The sequence below is a fragment of the Leptonychotes weddellii genome, chromosome 16, assembly GCF_054177405.1.
Source record: "Leptonychotes weddellii isolate Sample4059 chromosome 16, ASM5417740v2, whole genome shotgun sequence".
Lineage (NCBI taxonomy): Eukaryota > Metazoa > Chordata > Mammalia > Carnivora > Phocidae > Leptonychotes > Leptonychotes weddellii.
Window position 1 is genome coordinate 2,573,811 of NC_138384.1, and position 19,267 is coordinate 2,593,077.

The following is a 19,267-nucleotide window of genomic DNA, read 5'->3' on the forward strand; positions in this document are numbered from 1 at the left end:
TTTTTTATCATTGATCTTTTATCATTAGAGTAGTACTCCAGGAGATCAGGAAATGAGTTTGTGGCTGTCTTGTTCACCCTGCCCTGCGCCCCAGCTGCGAGGGCACCTGGCAGATACACAGCAGCCCAGGAAAAACGGGAGACGTGGATGGATGCATCAGAGCCAAGAGAGGGAGGAGCGCGCCTGATCACAGCACTGGGAGCGTGTCCTGTGCCCGACACCACCCTGCCTGGGGCTGTTGAGTCATCCCTCCCAGTTGGGCCAGCTTGCTTGGCTTTGCTGTCCATTACAGCCGGAATCCTCCAGATATGTTGATAAACAGATGATCTGAATGAATTCATCATTTTTATATTTGTGGGAAATAGTTTAGTATAAGCAAAACCCAAGATCCAAGTGCCTGAAATGTAAGTATCCCAAACGTACCAGCCTGCACACCTTTTCTCCTTCTTCTCCTGTAGCAGACAGCCTGGGAGTGACAGTCTCTCCGGGCCTCACAGGACGAGTGCTCACAGTATAAGGCAGGTGCTCAGTGACCTGGCTTTTTGTTCCCAAGACTTGGGTATCAGTGATGGTGGCGATGGCCCTGGAGCCACTTCCCAGGTGATGGAGTGTCATGGATGCTGATATCAGTGGAAGTGGGCAGGGGAGGCAGCAGCACTGAGCCTGCTGAAGAGCATGTTTGTGAGGGGTTTCTGTTGGGCACACCATCTAGAAAAGCCCGGGAGAAGAGCCATTTCTGCCTCAGGGGAGCCCGGGTGTGGTGTGGTCTGGCCCTGGCATATGGACTTATCCTGGGACAGAGGAAGGCACGCACAACCTATGTTCCCCGGCCTGAAAACCCATGGTCGGGCCCCTCCCCAGTCCCCAGATGACTAGATCGTTGAGCTGGGAGCAGTCTGTCCTGTTTGAGATCGGAAAGTCTATGACCACACAGTGAAAAAGCAGAACCTGAGGAGAAACCATTCAGCCAGTTTCTGGAAAACAAACAATCCACATACTGGTGAGTAAACAGAAAGCAGAACAACACAGGGCCTGTGAAAGACTGTCTCAGTATAGAGGGACCTGATACGTGAGAGGTGAAGGAAAAGCATGTATGAAAAAGATTTCGTGAAACAAGCAAGTTCCAGGCCGCATCTGCTCTGTACTCCTGAAAATGTTCAGAAACAAGTTTCCATGTTTCTATGAAAAGGTTGAGTAAATTTTTGTCCTTTTCTGCCCGGATCTCAAATGGGATAGGTAAAGGTATTTTTTAAATGTACAAATACATGGTATAATACTGAAATTCGTACTAGGAGATGTGACATAGAGAAGAGAGAAGGAAGTCCTCCAGCAGGAAGACTAGAGAACGAGAAGCAAGGCCCTGGCCAGCCGCTCGAGGCAGCTCGGAGCCCAGTCTGCGGTAAGCCGCGTGTGCCCTCTCAAGGAGGGGCGCCTCTGCAGACAGGAGCACGTGCAGAGTCCCCAGTCATCTGAGGACAGGCAGCATCTCGAAACAGTATCCAACTCTTGTAGAAATACCAGTACGGGAATCAGAAGGTGACTCAAAGGCCATCTTATCTGTTAAAAAGAGAATAAACTGGTAAGGAAAACACTCAGTTTTTAGAAATGAAACACATCATAAACTTAGTCCAGCTGAAGACAAAACAGATGCACATACAGTGAGCTGGAAGATGAAGGCACATGATTCTTCCTGACATCATTGCAAAGGGAACAGAGAAGTATGAAACCGTAGAGGAGATAATCAAATTAAAACTTTGTTTAGCTAAAGAAATATTTGTGTTGAAAAAGTCTTCAAAGTCCAAACCAACGGAAGCATATAAATCCGTGGCATTCCCCAACAGTGTCAGTGACTTAATGAAAACTTTTTAATGCAGTAGCAACAAGAACTATTAAGTATTTGGGAATACACCTAATGAGCTGTCCGGGACGCGAATGGATAAAATTATAAAACTTTGCTGAAAAAGATGGAAAGATCTGAATAAAAGGGCATGCTGTGTTCTAGCTGGAGGAGTTCAATATTCTGGTAGTTCTCCCTGTAGTTAGACATTGTACCCCTGACAGAGGTACTTTCATGGAGCTCGTGTGGGTGGGCAGTGATGAATGGTCAGGAGCGAGGGAAGGGCCTGTGTCCTTGGACGCCAGAACCTAAAGTGGCCTGGTATCCATGAGTCCTTGCAGCAGTGAGGCAGAACGGAAAGTTCTGAAGCATGTGGGAATCTGGAACAAAAGAGGAATTGCAGAGGAAGGAAGGATTCGTGGAAGATGGAATGAGACCTACCGGCTGCTCTTTCAAAAGGTGCCTACAGCAGCTCAGATTTCTAAATCCTATTGCATATAAAAGTAAATTTCAGGCTAGTCGGATATGTAAACATGAAATATGAAAGAATTTGGGGATAATACCAGAGAATGTATTATCCCATCTATAGTGTCGGGATAGGGAAGAGCATCATAAAAAACAAAACAAAAAAACCAACTCTGAATTTAAGGAGGAATTTATTCCTTTGCTCCCCCTTGGAATATCAGATTTGGGTTGGGATGGAATCCCGAGGAACCTCCACAGTGAGCTCTCTGAAGAATACTCCAATTAGCAAGAGTAACCAGTGCGTTTTATGCAGTTATGTAGTTAGTATTTTTTTTTTAATGCTGCCAAATGCAACAAGTAGCCTCTTAAACATTAGCTTCTATGAAAATTTGGCCCACCAGCCCAGCTGCCCCCGGGACCATGGGTCGGCCCTCCCGCTTGAGCCTCAGTAGTTCTCTTCCAGTGGCCCTGTGCGTCACCCCAGACACCACATAAGGGGAAGGGAATTCGTGCCAGCACAGGGCTGCAGGTAAGAATGCTGGGAACACACGTGCCCGAGGAGCCAGTGCAGCTGAAGCCACAAAAGACTGGCGTTGGCGACAGGATGCTGGAGAGGGTGAGACTGGCATGGGCGACAGGATGCTGGAGAGGGTGAGACGGCAGGGGAGAAGAGCAGAGCAAAGCAGCAACCAGGTCTCAGGGTTGTAAACCTGAGGCCTGCGTGCCACCCCTTCTGCTCCTGCCCCACAGTGGACCTCGGCCATCAGGAGGCCTTCCCGCTGCACTTGAGGAACCAAGGTCAGATGGTCTTACTGTGCGTGAGATGATGGAACTTTCTGCCTTTTTGCTGAAGGGGCAAATAATGAGGATTCCTTCCCTTCGCCCCCTCTCATCTTCCTGGGGAGCATTGCCCCATATTCTCTCCCCTACCCCAGAGCCCCCAGGAAGCACCTGGCTTGCAGAGGTCTGTGTTTCCAAAATGGCTGTTCTGGGTCTACATCCCCTGTCCCGCCGCCTGCAGAAATAAATGGGGGTTGCTAAACTTCCCCTTTATCCAGGTTGAATCCAGCCGGTGTTCCAAATAGGACAGATACTCCTGACACTTAAGGACCATGGACTCTAGTCATTTTCAAAAACAAATTTTGAAGTGGGGCGGGGGGTGTCCCAGGGAAGCCTTCAAAATAAATCTTACGCAGAACCTAATGCATAAAAGCAGGAGGAAGAGGCTGTTGTGTAGGTGAACTCATAATCCCTTCCCAGCGTTGTTCTTTACTGGGTGCAGCCCACCTGACCACCCCTCCCCAGCTGCTGGGGGGTGGGGGGGAGTAGCGTCCTCAGCTACACTGGCTTGTGTTGTCCGCTGACACTTGCCTCCTGATAACAGCTCAGATTGATTGTTTTATTTTTATTTTTAAAAAGTAATCTCTGCACCCAAATTGGGGTGTGAATTCACAACCCTGAGTTCGAGAGTCCAGTGCCCCCTATTGAGCTGTTTTAAATGCTGTGGAAGTTGTAAAATGGGGCCTCAAAGTTTTTTGGACACACCTTCTGTGGAGAGCAGGGGTCTGTGCCCACCCCCTTGACTCTGGGCTCTGGGACAGCCTGGTTAAGGTTAAGTGGCACTGGTGGCTTGTAGGAAGAAGCTAAGACACTGGCCACTGCGGCCTCTTCTTAGGACACTGGTTTGAGGAGCCCAGCCACCACAGTGTGAGGAAGCCCATGCTGCCCAGGGCCAGGCCCAGGTGGAGAGGGACTGACGTCACCGCCTTACCAGCCTTGTGGGTGTACCGCCTTGGAAGTGGGTCCTCCAGCCCCACTCGGGCCGTCTCAGAGGAGGCCCCCTGGGGCAGAGAGGGGCTCTTTCCACAGAGCCCTGCCCAGACTGTAGTCAGGAGTGAAATGGATGATTTTTGCTGCTGTAAATTTGGAGGGTGGTTTTTCATTAATCAGATGCATAATTGTGTTTATATTGTGATATATAAACTATATGTATTTATATTAATGAAGATAAAATCTAGAATCACAAATTATATACATAGATAAGCAAATGTGTAATTTCACCTAATCCTCAGTCCCTTTGGGGGGACATCCGTATTCACAGAAGTGATAGCAAGGTACAGAGAGAGGAATCCACTGCCCTTAGCCCCCAGCTGGCCAGTACTGAGGCTGAGTCAGATTGTCGCGGATCACAGACTAGGCCAGAGCCGTCTGTGTGCCTTCTGTGCCTGTGGATTGTCTTCACCTTGTCCCCTGAAGTGGAGAGAGGCAGACAACACCAGAGGCGTTTTCTAGAAGAGGAGTGGGGGAGGTGTGGTTTTCCCAAGGCCCACGGCACACCAGAGCACAGTGGCACTTGGGCTCAGGCCTGCTCGCTCAGAAGCCTGCAGGGGTCCTTGGCCGCGGGGGTCCTTGGCCACGGGCCCCTGGGTGCTGTCCACTCTGTGCCGTGTCTTCCTGCTGCCCTCGCTTCTGATGCGTGCGTCACTAAGCAGCTGCCCGTGGTGTGATGGGTGCTGAGCCAGCGTGGCCTCTGTTGCTGGATGTAGCCCGTGTCCCACGGCATTTGTAGGTGAGGAACCAGAGGCAGCGAGGCGTGGTGGCTTACTCCCGGTGTGCGGCACAGCCCTCTGGACACTCGCCCCCATCCCCAGTGGGCCCCGACCGCTTTGCCAGGCCTTGTCATCGTCCCGGTTTCCCACCAGAGACTGCCTGGGCGATCTTTCAAACAGGCTCACACTCCTGTTCCTCTGACAGAGCAGGATTCCTTCCTGTGAATGGAACCCTTTATTTTCAACATCCATAAATCACGAAGATGAAAATGGGAGCTGACATGTGACCATGTAAAGTGGACGTTTTGCACTTTGGATGGTTTGGAAGCAATAAACTCGGGCCCTGAAGTGCTGAGTTATGAGCAAACTAAACATCCCTCCCTACCTCCGAGGGCGGATTAACTCATTCACCCCTCAGAAGAATGTACTATTACACTCCTATTTCCCAGGTGAGGAAGATGGGACAGGGGAGAAGCCTGTCCACTGGAGAAATGCTGGTGGACCATCTGTTGGCAACTGGCAAGGCCTCGGGTAACTGGAAGCCACAGTGGCTTGTGGGGGACACCAAAGAGATGATTTAATGGTTGAGGAATATGGTGGTGAAGCTGTGCTCACCAGGATTTGCAGTGAATCCAGCTCTGGCATGTCTTCGCTGTGTGTTCTCAAGTAAAATGCTTTCCCTCTCTGTGCCTTGGTTTCTTCACCGGTAAGCCCTCTGTAGGCTTCAAGTACACTTAAGCTGCACAAGAGTGCTTTGAGAGATGTACTCCTACTTCACAGATGGGGAAGCTGAGGCACAGGGAGGAGAAGCACCTGCTTGTGCTCACAAAGTCAGGAAATTAACTTAGGCCCTCTGACTCCTGCTCTGTCAACTAGAACCTTTGTTATCTGCTTCTCAGGAGCCCTGGGGTCTGTATGTACAGGGACATCTTTTGGGACCAACACAGCTGTCTCGAGACAGGGTTTGAAGTGATGTTTGCTTCCCTCTTTTCACTTTTCCAAGGTTCATTTTAAATAAGCAGTATCGCTTGTGTAATTAGGGAAAGACGAAATTGATTTAGTCGTTACCCTGCCCCCCAAAGTCAGGTGCCCCTTAACAAAGATCAGAGGGCCTGAATCAGCAAAATTAGGTTCATCCGTGCACATCTGTCCACATTCTGGTGAAACCTGTTTTCCTTGGGTTTACTGGGAAGTCGGCTGTTGTCCCAACAGAAACTGCGTGGTGGACAGCAGGTGGCGCTGCCTCCTCATGGAGAAGCCACAGCGGTGCGCTTTCTGGGGTGGGTCAGATGCGTGGGCTGCCTCTCCTCTCTCCACTCACCTATCCTGAGTGCCTTCCAGCCAGATGTGGGCCAGAGGGAGTCCCCTCTCCCCAGGGAAGGCATCTTGGTGAAGACCCCTGGAGAGTTAACTAGCACCCACTGCCCATGCCTGCTGACCATGCCCAGGCCTCGGACCATTTGCACAGACAGCACAGTGCTCCCTGTGTCACACGAGCTGTGGCCACGCCACGGTGTTGCAGAACCCAGAAACACGTGTGCCGATCTGTGGCTGGCTCTGGGGGCATTTCCAAACACAAACAGTTTACCCTTTTTCAGGGGACATCTGAGGACCTGGCACGCTTCCCTTGGACCATAAGCCCTAGACACAGTGGGACGCGTGGCCCTTGCTCCCTCCATGGTGTGGGAGTTTTAATAAGATGCTTGGAGAGGCTTGTCACCATTGCTTCTCCCCAGACCACTCTTTCGAAGCCACAGGGTATGGCCTGTACCTTTTCTGCATCTCCCGCCCCCCAGAAAGCCTACCCTGTAAGAGTTGGAGGGAGCCTCTCGCTGATCATGCTCACGCTGGGGGCTTTCTGCCTCTGCTCGGGGCCCGGAGTTGCCCTGGCCTTGGAGATGTCTCTTCAGCGTGTCAACACAACCCCAGGGGTCCTGGTGCTGGAAACAGTACCCTGGTCTGTCAGCCTATGATCACTGGGGTGTATGTGCCACTGAATCCAGCCCCTTGCAGTGGCAGACACATGGAGGTGCTCAGTGTCCATGGCCGTTCTTCTCTCTCACACTCGGAGACGTCCCCTACCCATCCCCGGAGCACATGCGTCAACACTGAGAAAGGCCTGTGACTTGTCTCAGTCCTAAAATCCATCTGTGTACCCTCATGAGTGGATATGGCTTGTCTGCTGGAGATGCCCAGCAAAGGTCTCTCTTCTTGAAACAGCCCAGAGTTCTGACGTGTTGATGCCCAGAAGATTCCAGAAGCAGAACAGGGAAGCACAGCCCCATGTGCTGCCGTAGTTGGCCTCTGTTGCCTTGAGTTTCAACTTTCATTTGAGCTTCCCTCCTCTGGACTAAGGGGGCCAAAGGAAGTGAAGGGGGCTTTCATGGGAGGCCAGGGTGGAAGCCCATGAAATATAAGTCCGTTGTGCCAGAGGAGGTGGATGTCAGGGGTGTGAGCTCAGGCTGCCGGGCCAGTCTCCCCACCCCATCTGCATGACCACACCGCCAGTTCCTAGGCAAAGGTGCTCAGAGGCAGACCCCAGCAGAAGTGGTCTCGTGGGCCACACTTCAGTTGCCCCTTTTCACTAGGCCTGGTGGCTGGAGGAAAGTGGGTGACCAGGAGCCGTGGAGCACAGTGCTTTAGGGACATGGGCTTTGGGTCTGAGTCCAAATTCCAGCTCTTACTAGCAGGGTCTGGAGCAAGCCCCCTGACCTGTCCATGCTCGGTTTCTGCCTCTGGAAGGCAGGAGTAGTCCTAGGACCTCCCTAAGGGAATCCCAAGAAGGGCCGAGGGGTGTGTGGGAAGAGGGCTTGCCATGGCCAGCACGCAGCATGCCTTGTGAACATGAACGTCTGCGGCGTGTCTGCTTGCCTGGACTCGGAGCCGTTGCGGCAGCCGGGCGGGAGGGGGCAGCAGAGGGCTGAGCCTCCTTCACCAGGGCTTTTCCCAGGAGCCCAGAGAACACTGTGGGGAGAGACTTCAAACTCAAGCAGTCATCAGGACCCCTGGAAATTTGTGAAGACTGGAGTCCTGGGTCCCGCCTCCAGAGAGTTGAATCAAGTAGCTCTCAGAGCCACCCTCCCCCAATCTGCAGTTTCAACAGACACCCCACGTGTTTCAGATGAGGGCAGTTCGACACTGAGAATCACCATCAGAAATGAAGTCCTTGGGCTCAGGGGTCTTCTGGCCTGGAGGTTAGGAGGTCCTCCCTGGGAAGGGAGCAGAGTCTGTTCAGGTGCAGCATGCCGGAAGATGGGGAGCTCAGTGGCTCCCAAACTGAGTGCTCATTGGAAACCCCTGAGTCTAGGACCTTATAAAGTACAGAATCTTGCATCTTGTATGGCACCCACCCTCCCCCCCACACACACACCCTCGGACAGACTGGCCGATCTCTAGGGAAGCAGGGTGAGACATGCGTGGGTCTTGTGGCCACTCCTGTCTGGGTACCACAGAGCTCCTAAGGACATTAGCCACTGCCCTTCATAGGTGGTGAGGACGGTATTCTTAGAGATAAGGAAACTGAGGCTCAGAGGTGATAGGGCTTGCCCAGGTTCAGTGGTGACAGAGCAGGGACTGTAACTTCATCTCTCCACTTCCTCTGGAATAGCTGCCGGCTAGTGGGGGCTTGGAAGGCAGGGAGCCAGGCCTTTATGCACTCCTACTCCCCTCCTTGTCCCCAGCTCTCCAGCCCCAAAGGGAGAAGAAAACTGGGACAGATGGGCTTTGATGGGCCGGGCACCTTCCCATCAGAAACACATACCCTGAGTGCCTTCCAGCCAGATGTGGACCAGAGGTGGGTGCGAGGGAGGGAGGGAGCTCCATGGTGTGAGGGCTGGCTGGGCCTTCAGTTCCTTCCCGCCTGGGACTGGGCAGCCAGGAGAATGCCAAGGCACTTCTGCGGCTGGGTCTGCGATGGGTCAGAGGCTAGGGTGCGCCCAGGAAGTCAGCCCCCTCCCCCGAGTAGAACCCTGGAGTCCCTGGAATGTGTAATCCACAAACAGGAATTCTATGGCATAACCCTTGCCACTTCCCGCTTCCAGGCGTTTTATTACTGGAGGGATTCATACACTTAGGGCAGCTTGACTGCATTGTTCCAAGACAGCCCCCCACGGAGGTATGCTCAGAGGTTTTTGAATTAATTCTACCTAGGATGCCCCTATGCTAGAATGATACCCATTTATGCACACAGCGCACATGGTTTTGCATCAAACTCAGAAATGCCTTTACATTTCAAAGACTGCAACTTGTATATGCACAGCACGCTTTTGTGGGGGTGTGCCGGCGGTTGGAGCGCGCTGGCGGTTGGAGCTTGTCCCTGGCCCCTGTGCACATCAGGGATGAAACGGGCCCCGGGGAAGATACAGCCCAAGCGAGCGGGTTTCCGAGAGGCGCCAGCAGCAGCTGCAGCAGCGTCCTCCGATCTCAAACATGGGTCCGGATTCAGGCCCTTTCCGAGCCAAGCTTTCCTCGCGGGGAAGGCTTCTCTCTCATCCCCAGGCCCTGGGTCAGACCGGGAGACAGAGGCCAGGCCCAGCCTGGAGCTCCCCGGCCAGTTTTCCTGCACAGGCCCCTCTGCGTGCCTCCCACGCAGCCTGGCCTGGATGTGGGAGCAGTGGGAGAGCCCGCTGAGACGCAGGGTGCCGCCGGGGAGATGAGCAGGAAGCCGGGGCTCACCTCCGCCCCAGACTCTGGTCCAGCGGCACCAAAGCCAAGCACAGTCAGCACGCAGTAGACCTCTGGTGTACGGGGCCGGGCGGGGGGGGACAAAAGAATGGGCGCAGAGGCTGGAGATGTTGCTGGAGACTGGGGAGCTTGCCGGTTGGGCTGGCATTGGGTTTCTCCTAATCAATCCCGCTTCCCGGAGCCTAGGTCCTAATTGGGGCTCAGTCTCCGTGGCGCAGGAGGGAGGACGCGGCCCACTCTTGCCTGTGGTCCTTGCCTGGATGCGAGCGCAGCGCTAAGTTTCTGCACTGGAGACCCCAGGGGATTTTCTCTGGCCTTGTTTTCCTGGGCACCAATGGGATGCCGTGGTGGCCTCCACCCCAGGAGGACAGTGCCTTCTCTGCTCGCCGCAAACGTGCTCCCAGAGTGCAGGGCCAGGCGCGTGCGGGCGACAGCGGGCTGCACCGGGAGACCACGGCCCCGCCGCTTCGGCCCACCAGAGACCCCAGGGATGGAGTCACCGGTCTTTTCCTGTACCCTTTATCTCGGTTTTATAGACAGCGGTTAGTTTGAGACATTAATTGCTCGGGCGAGTTTGATAATTTTGATGTAACAGAGCACTGGAGAAATTACCCTCAAGTCCAAAATGTCAAATTTGAGAACAACCAGGTTCAGAGGCTCGCGACCCCACGACGCAGAGAAACTGCGGTGGGTCCTGAATGGCCGCACGGACAATGTGATCTTACTGTTTGTTTTCTTAGGTAGGCGGGAATTGGAATAGAAAGAGGGTGGTCGGCTGGAGACACAGGTTTTAAACAGTGTTTTACCCCCACAATGACTTTGGGGAAGATGTTACTGAATGGAAATGTTTTTGTCACCTTGCTCTCCCACCAATGGTCCTTTTCTTGCTTAAATTTTACTCACTTCTCAGTTGGGGAAAACCAAGTGTAGAGCACCAAAAACAAACAAAAAACCCTCAAAAAACAAAAACAAAAGACAAAAACTGTACAAAAAAATTAAAGTTGTTTCATAATTTATAACAGCTAGGGTATGGTAACAGTAAAGCCTGAAACTCCAAGTAAAACTCTCATTGGTGGCAAAAAAAAAAAGTTAAAAGTTAAAAAAAAAAAGTCACATATATACTTATATCTATATGGTTTTCCCTGGGGAAAGGAGGAGCACAGTTTTTCTTTCAACATCTGATTATACCTTTAAAACAAGAAATGACACTTAGCGGGGCAGAGGGCTCTTCTTAAAAAACAGAAGCCAAGAAAAATAGTTACTCATGTCCAGATTTCACTTCAGTGGGAAGTGAAGGATGGAAAGAGGAGGATTAGCAAAAAAAAAAAAAAAAAAGAAGAAGAAGAAGGAGGGGAGAGAAAAGAAAAAGAAAAAAGTATTCAGAATCACCCATATTTTACAACAAACAAGTCTAGAGATCCCAAGCTGGCTTCCGTGTATATTTTGGGGTTTGGAAGATATTCTGCAATCCCAATCCCAATAGAATACTCATGTGATTTTATTTCTAGTTGATACAATGTTAAAGGCAATGTACAAATGTTATACATTTTTATTTTTGTTCTTTTTTTTAGGAAAAAATACACAAAAGGCAAAACATCCTCAAATTGTCATTTTATACAGTGCAGAAGGAAATTTAAAATATGTGTCACAAATGCTGCACCCCAGCAGCCAAATACTAAAAAAAGGGGGTAGTCCTTCATTTTATATATATATTTATATAAACATATGGAAATTTGTTTTTACACAGATCGGACTTTGTTTCAAATTTACAATGGATCTCTAAAAAAAAAAAAAATTCTACGCGGCAAATATTGCCAACAAAGTTACACCATTAATACTGATAAACGGAGGAGCCTATGCGGTGTTTCGATTATTAGAGAAAGAAAGTAGAATAAATAACGGGATGAGCCTTGCTATAGTTTAAAAAAGTGCCTTAACCTTTCTGCGTCGCCGCAATCCTGAATTCGTGCGCTCACCGGCCTTCCCTGTCCCCGTGCTGCGCTGTGACCCCCTTGCTCTCACACCAGCACGTTTTTTACAGTAGAGATCGGGAGACAGTCGGGTCTTGTGAGAAAAACACCCGCCAAAAAAGTCAAAACTGGAAACAAAACCAAAAGGACTGTAGAGAAGGCAGAGGAGGGCTGAGGGGAGGGCAGAGGCCCGGGGAGCCCCTGCTTCTGGGCTCCTTCTGGTTTCCTTTTGTAAGACGAACAGTGGCTTCAGAAACGCAAGTCCGCACAAAGATCCACCTGTGGTTCCTGGAGGGCTTCTGAGATAGGGAGGGAGACGTGATTTCTGGCCCCCCCTTCCCTGCAAAACACGGCTCTAAGAGGAGACTTGCGCATTCCAAGACATTCTTCCCAAAAAAAAAAAAAAAAAAAAATTAAAAATAAAAAGATAAATACTCAACCAAAAAATAAAAGTATTTGATAATGATGGTCTCACATGTTTGCCTTTCTTCTGAAAACCTTCCCCCACTTTTGCCATTGGAGGGAAGGTGGGGAGAGGCCTCAGCAGAATTCTTGTTTAGATGTTGAGGTTTCCGCCAATACAGCACCTTCTCAGCGGGCTTCAACTGGATCAAAAATAGATACTTTATTTACCAACAGCTGCAGTCAGACCAGGCCCCACAGCCACCATTTGTTAATTTTTTTGAAGGAGTTGGGGAGGAGGTTCTGACCACCATGCTGGGTCTTTGCCTTGGGGATTCCTTTCCAAATAATCCGGGTGGGTAGGGGTCAAACCCTCGTCTTCTGCCTACGGTTATACCTCAAGAATAAAGCAGTTTCTTGCGATGGGTTCCGGGTCCCTGCGCCAGGCCGCCCGTGCCTGGAGGGTCCCACCAGCGGCGGCCTCACATCACGCAGGGCTTGATATCTTGGTAGGTGACCTGCTGGTGGTAGTAGGAGCCACTGCCGGCCGAGTGCATGGATGAGGATGCCATGGTGTTGAAGGAGAAGACGAACTCCTTGCGGTCACACATGCCGGGGGACTGGGAGTGATACCTCGGGATGCCTGCAAAGGAGGCAACAGGAGGGCAGGGAGCAGAGTTAGGGTCGGGGCCCCGGGCTCCAGGCGGAGAAGCCCTGCCACCCGGCTCCAGCGCACGGCTCTGCTGCCTCCCTACGCCCCACCGAGGTGCCAGACTCCCAGAGTTCCGGCCTCGGGCGGGTCCAGGCAGCCCTGGGTTTCAGGCCCTGGGCTCTGTGCTCCAGCAGAAGATCCCAGGACCCCAGCAATGACCCCTGCTCCCTGGGTGCCCGCTGTGTGGGCCTCTCTCGCCTCGGACACCAGAGCTCTGGGCTGGGGCTTCCTGAGGCTTAAGGGGGAGGGGGGAGGGGGCTGCCATGGACCAGCAGACCTCAAGGGGAGTCTGGCCTCCACCTCCACGGCCAGCCCAAGGCCTGTGCCTGGTGCTGGGGCACCCACTTCCCAACCCCAAAGCCTGCAGAGGCCCTGGTGTGGCTGGAGGCTTCTCCAGGGGAAGGGCCCCTTGGAGAACAGCCCCCTCCCCCAAGGGGTGGAGAGGCAGCAGAGCCAGGGAGTTTGAAGCAGCCCAAGCAGGGAGATCCCCGTGGAGAGCCGGGCCTCCAAACTCCAGGCCAGCTCCTGCCTCCCTCGGGTGGCTGACAGCTGAGCCCTGACAGGCCCTGCTTAGCTCCTCTGTGCCCTTTCCAGAACCAGGCCCAGAGAGGCTGGTGGGTGCGGAGAGGAGAGTGCCGGAGGGGAGACTCTTCTGCATCTCCTTCTCAGAGGGGTAGGGAGGAGTGTACCTGGGGAACTGAAAGCCTGGATCCTCAGAAACAAAGAGTCTGTGGGGCCTGCACCTCTAACTCTTGCTTTGGGCCTGGCCACAGCCCCTCTCTGCCTCTGTCATCACAAAATGTCCCCCAACTCGACCTTCCCACAGCCAGGCCTGGTTCCCTGGGAGGTGTGGGTGCTGGGCCTCTGAGCACCCAGCCCAGGCAGCTTTGGGCCTAACTCTCCCTTTCTTGCCGCGGCAGCTTTCCGGTGCCGATTACAGGGGAGGCCCAGCCAGCTGGCCAAGACTGGGCTTGGGCTCCATCCTGGGAACTTGCTGTGAGGTGTGAGGGAGCTGAGGACTCAAAGAAATGTAGAATATTGGGTTCTTTTTGGTGAGGAAGGGGCCTACTTGGCCAGGCTAGGGAGCTGGGAGTTGGAACCGAAAAGGAGAAACAATTATCTTGGCCTAAATTCCACCCCTTCACCTTTCAAAGGGCGGCACCCTTCTCACCCTTCAAAGGGCGGCATACAAGGCTGAGAGATACTCTGGAGAGCTGATGCCTCCCCAAGCAGTGGGGTTGGCACCCCACGGAAGTGGCATCGAGCTCTCGCCCAGGGCGGTCAGCGGTTTGGGGGCTGGGTTCAGCACACTGACAGATACCGGAGTCCCCCAGGACTAGGACAGCCCTGGTCTCCCCACTCACCTTGCAACTCAGCTGGGGCGTTGTGACTGTTCTGGTGTAGATACGGCTGGTCCAGGGAGTGTGTGGAGAGACTGCCAGACAGGGGGTTGGCCGCGGGGTTGCAGGGGGACAGGGGCTGCTGCTTGATGTAGGAGGCGCCGCTGTTGAGGGCTGCGGAGGCCGAGGGCGGCCAGGCGGCCGTGGAGCCCGAGTAGACTGCGTGCGGCTCCATGACTGCACTGGCGGCCGCAGGCAGCAGCGGGGAGGCAGGCACCGAGCTGTCGTGGTGCGGGTACTCACCGGCCGCTGCACCGCCACAGCTGCCCATGTACGAGTGGCCGCCGTTGGTGGGCAGGTGTGGCACCGAGTGGCTGGGCAAAGCCATGCCGTCCACGTTGCCCGGCAAGTGGCCATTCATCATGCCCAGGCCACCCTCCAGCGCCAGGCTGTTGGGCGGGCACGAGAGGCCGCCGGCGGAGCTCTGGAAGCCGTAGGTGTCCGGGAGGTGGTTGAAGCCGAGCCCGTTCATCATGCTGTACATGGGCTTGAGCGCCTGGCATTTCCTTCGGAAGCCGCGCGGCCGCCGCCGAAAGGAGCCCTCCTCGAACATGAACTCGCTTGCCGGGTCGATGGTCCAGTAGTGGCCCTTGCCAGGCCGCCCGAGGCCCTTGGGCAGCTTGATGAAGCACTCGTTGAGTGAGAGGTTGTGGCGCACGGAGTTCTTCCAGCCCTGGTAGGAGCCGCGGAAGAAGGGGAAGCGGCTCTGCAGGAACTGGTAGATCTCGCTGAGCGTCAGGCGCTTGGTGGGCGAGCTCTGGATGGCCATGACGATGAGCGCGATGTACGAGTAGGGCGGCTTCTCGGGGCGCCGGATGCCGGCGTTGGTCTTCTTGGCCTTGGACGGGCCGGACGACGCGGGGTCCATGGCCGCGCCGCCGCCCCCGCCGCCGCCGCCGCCGCCGTGCGGTGGCTGCTGCTTCTCGGGCGCCGAAGACATCGGGTGGCTGCTGCCGCCGCCGCTGCCGCCGCTGCTCTGCGCCGCCGACGAGCCGGGAGGAGGAGGAGGAGGAGGAAGAGGAGGGGGGGCAGGAGGGCGAGGGGGAGGGGGCTGCGCGCGCGGGGCTGGCTGCACCTCTGCCGTCATCCGCGGCCACTTCTCCGGAGCGGGCCTCGGCGCGCCCTCCCCCGCCCGCCCGCCCGTCCTCCCGGAGGAGCTGCTGGATCCGCCGGCGGTTGGCGCGGAGCCCCCCTCTCCCCAGCTCCCTCCTCCCCCACCTCTCTCTCCTCCCTCTTTCCCTCTCGCCCTCCCACTAGGGAAGGAGCCGAGCGGAGGCTGAGGGCAACCTCTTTGCAGCCCCGGCAGAGGCCGCGAGGAAGCCCCCCCCCCGCCGGTTTTTTGGGGAAGGCACCACCTCCGGGGCCTGCGGCCGTGCGCCCCCGCGGGGAGCAGCACTTCGCCCCCGCCACCCGTGTCGCTCGGCTCCACGACTCCAGCCAGGCCGTCCTCACTGCATCTTCTCTCCGCGGCGTCTCGCGGGCCGGCCTAAGACCCTCCAGGAGTTCCCTCCCCTCCCTGCCCCCCCTCCGGCCCCGCGTTGGTGGGCGCTTTAAAGGGCCCCCACCCTCGCCGCCCGGCGGCCGCCTGCAAAACCGCCCCGCCTCCACCAACCTGGCGAGCAAGTGTTAATGCGCCCTCCGCCCGCGGTTCAGCCCCGCTCTGCGCAGGCCCCCCGCCTTCCCCGCCCGGAGGCGCGGGCACCCGGGGCCTTTCCCGACGCGCACAGCCCGGTGGCAGATCGCAACTGCAGCGTCGGCAGCGGACACCGGGCTGTGGCCACCGCGGGCATAGCCGGCTCGGCCACGGGCCCCCGCGGCCAGCGGGCGTACGTTCCCGTGAGGGACCGCCTACCCACTCTCCCCGCCCCGGGAAGGACTGCGCTGCGCCCGGGACTTTTTGGACTCGCCCAGAAGTGCGCGAGCAGGCGGGTAGCCGCGGGAGCCGAGCGCGGGCGGAAAACGAAAGCTCAGGGCGGGTCGCTGCCGCTTTGTCTCGGGCTCCGCGGGCCGGGCGGGAGCAAGTGAGAACCAGCGGCCCTGTGGGGCCCAAAATTATACAACCCTCCCGGAACAAGCGGCCTCGCTCATTCGCTCATTCACGCACACACATGCATGCATTGGTGCACGTGCAAACCCGGTAAATTACGAAGAGTCCGAAGTGCAAACTCACACTCCTGCGAGCCTTCCCACTCACGCACACACCTCGCTCAGGCACGTATGCCCCAAGTAATGCGCTCACTCACTTGCACACAATAGGCCCACAGGAGCTTCCATCCTCACCTACTCTCATTCACGTGTACACTAGCCACGTTTGGATCTGAACCCACATGCTGCCCAGGGCCCCCCCCCCCAACACACACGCACACAATGAAAATCCGCCCATTTGGCCCCGGAGCTCCGGTGTCCCCACTTTCCAAGAACAGGTTCCGATTTCTCATAGATGGTAAAGGCCCTGGCAGGAAGTTTATACGGCTCAACGTAAACACGTTCTGGGGGATTCTTTAATAATAATAATAGAGAATTCCGCGTGCGCGGGGGGAGTTGGCCTAATGCCCCTGTGGGCTCGGTCTGCCGCTGCCGCGGGGCCTGACACTACGCGCCAGGCCAGGTTCCGGAAAGCAGTCTGCGCGGGCGGGGAGCACAGGCCCCGGCGGCCCTCTCGCGCCAGGCTGTCCGCAGCAGGGGGCTCGCACGCACGCCTTCCCTCGCAGTACCGGGGTGCGGGCTAGGGCTGGGTGGGAGGACAGCGGCGCCGAGCGCGGGACCGCGCAGGAGCTGGGCGCGACACGGCAAGCAGGGACCCAGGTGAGTGCTGTTCGCGCGCTGACTGCAGGACACCGAGCCCAGCCTCTCTGGCCGGGGCCCTGGGTCGAGTGTAGGGAGGAGAGGGAATTTTTCAAGGGCCGTCGCGAGGAGCCTAGAAGCCTTGCCCTGGCGGGAGCCTGGGCGACACACAGATGCCAGGAGTGCCGGGAGGTTGGGAGTGCGCCCGCCCCACGGCGCCTTTCAAAGCCCACCGTCCTCTCGGGTTCCTCTGGCTTCCTTGTCCCCTGCTGTCCCCCCTCCTCGCTCAGACGCCTTCAGGCACGGCGGTAGACGCCTCGTCGCCTTCGGGGCGCCTGGCACGTCTGTGCTAGGAGCTGGGGGGATCGAAGGCGTAACGTGCCCAGCGGTCGCTGCCTTCCCAGGCCGAGTGGCGCTCGTGGGAGCCGAGAGTCTCCTTCTCCGCGCTGCGCTTCCACTGGGCTCCCCCGTCTAGGGGAAGGCTGCGTGGAACGTGACCAAGTTGTGCGTGGCTGTGTCTTGGCGCAGGTGGGCGCGCACCCGCAGACCCATCCCCATTTCACACAGCCCAGCCAGCATCCGCCCACCGCTGAGACCCTGAGCACGGCGCGCAGCCTCCAGTACGTCTTCTCGGTGAATACCCCTCACACAGCTTAGGAGCCTCGCTCCAAGGCACAGGCCTGCCCACCGCAGAGGACACGCTTTCGGTGAAGTGCACACACGCCTGCACTGTGCGTTCGCCCACGCACAGCCCCTCCATTCGCTCGTACACATGTCCATGCTCGCACGCATTCTTACATTCTCTCCATCACTTTTTTTTTTTTTTTGGCCAAACGGCAGCTGCAGGCTAGGAGGCCCTGGCGGTGCCGGGAGGGAAGTTCCCGAGAAGGGGTCGCTACTGCCAACTGCTGGGAGCACATCTGGTGTTTAGTAGAGAGGCCAGCGGGGGAGGCTGCCCCACTCCCCAGCCTGCTAGGGGTGCAGCCCTACCCTGCAGCTCCCAGAAACCGGGAGGATTTCTCTGACAGGGTACCTTCAAAGTGAGGGAGTTCTATAGGACGTGCAATTGTGGGAGGCTTTTTTCCAGTAGCCCCTTCCCTCTTGGGTCCTCTCCATTTGGGAGGGGGCTGTAGATGCCATCTTTGGCTAAACCCCCAGATCATTTCCTCCCTCCAGCAGATGGTGGTCTTTCACTGGCTCCCCTGGGGGTTCCTCTGTGTTTTGGGGTAGGGGAGCTTCTGCCTTCCTGGGCAGGAAGTGTGGAGTTGGGGCCCCACCTGGCCTCCACTTACCCCTCGGGCTCTGACAGCAAACCAGACTTTGCAGGGAAGGGGCAGCAGTTACCTTGCCCAGGGACAGGGGGCCGAGTGGCCTGGATCCTCAGCAATGCAGCAAATGGAAGCTCTTTCCAACCCCTATCTCCACCCAGGAGGGAAGTAAAGGTGGGAGTGTGAGAAGACGGGGAAGGGAAATGAGCTCCCAGCTCTGTAATTTGGAGGGGACCCCCCCCTCAATTCTAGGAAAAACCACATCCATAGCAAGGAGGGCTTTTCTGTATGCCCAGAAAGGAGGCTCTCAGCTCTTAAGTTGCCCAGAGAAGTCTCACTTGATCTTACATTTTGAAGTGGGGAAACTGAGGCCCACCAAGGACCTGGCCTGGGTCAGCCAGCGCCGCCCAGCGAACACCTCTCCATCTTTTCTCTCTACCCCCAAAGACAGACCCTCCCCCAGAAGCTTCAATGCAGGTGGAGGGTGGAGAGAGTGAGTTTAGAGAAGCTTCTGTGGCCCCCCCTGCAAGCCCCTGGCTTCCCGGGTGCACAGGCACAGAGAGACCCTTTGGAGAGCAGGTGATAAAATAGTAATAGCTGTCACAGACACAGTGCCAGTAATAGGACTTCTCAAGCTCAACCGCTGGCTGCGCCAGGTGCTGACCGCAGCCTTATCAACACCCCTTGGATGTTCTTAACCTTTCCATGGGGTGTGAATCCCTTTGACAGACCACTGAAAACTAGATCCTCTCCGCCCTTCCACCCCCAGAAGGCGCATACGTGCGACATTCATAGAGTGGTTTTCAGGGTCTCACCAAACACCTGGAGCCTGTCCATGAACCCATACCTCCCATCTATGAACCCAGGACCCAGGTTAAATGCCCCAAAGATACTTGTTTAATCTTCACAGAAGCCTCGAGGAAGTCAATATTATCCCTCCCTTTACAGATGGTCCCCAGCCCTGGTTATCCCATGCCCTGGATCATCCTGCAGAGCCAGGATGCAAATCCAGATCTCACCACAGAACCAGGAGTTAAGCCACAGGGGAGCGAGGGTCTGCAGTGGAAAAGGCAGAGACCCTCTGCCTGCACGCTGGGAATTGTCATGGTCCAGATTTGAATCCGGCATTCACCATGTAGGGATGTTACATAAGCTATTAGTGCCTTAGTTTATTTTGGTGAGGAGAGATGGTTGTTG

The 19,267-nt window shown here is 55.7% G+C and overlaps 1 protein-coding gene across 1 annotated transcript; it reads right to left on the minus strand.

The window, feature by feature from the left end:
- Positions 1-11,065: 11,065 nt before the first annotated feature.
- Positions 11,066-15,950, minus strand: FOXF1 (forkhead box F1). Its single transcript, XM_006744347.3, has 2 exons — positions 13,983-15,950; positions 11,066-12,549 (listed from the first exon to the last, which is right to left on the minus strand). Exons 1-2 carry the CDS (start codon positions 15,103-15,105, stop codon positions 12,389-12,391), a joined length of 1,284 nt encoding a protein of 427 aa, XP_006744410.3. The 5' UTR covers positions 15,106-15,950; the 3' UTR covers positions 11,066-12,388.
- Between the last annotated feature and the right edge of the window lie 3,317 nt (positions 15,951-19,267).

Excerpts from the sequence above, each read along its gene's own strand:
- FOXF1 (XM_006744347.3), bottom strand. The coding sequence starts at position 15,105 with ATGACGGCAGAGGTGCAGCCAGCCCCGCGCGCGCAGCCCCCTCCCCCT. Across the intron at positions 12,550-13,982 it reads CGCCCCAGCTGAGTTGCAAG|GCATCCCGAGGTATCACTCC; the intron begins GTGAGTGGGGAG and ends CCTCCTTTGCAG.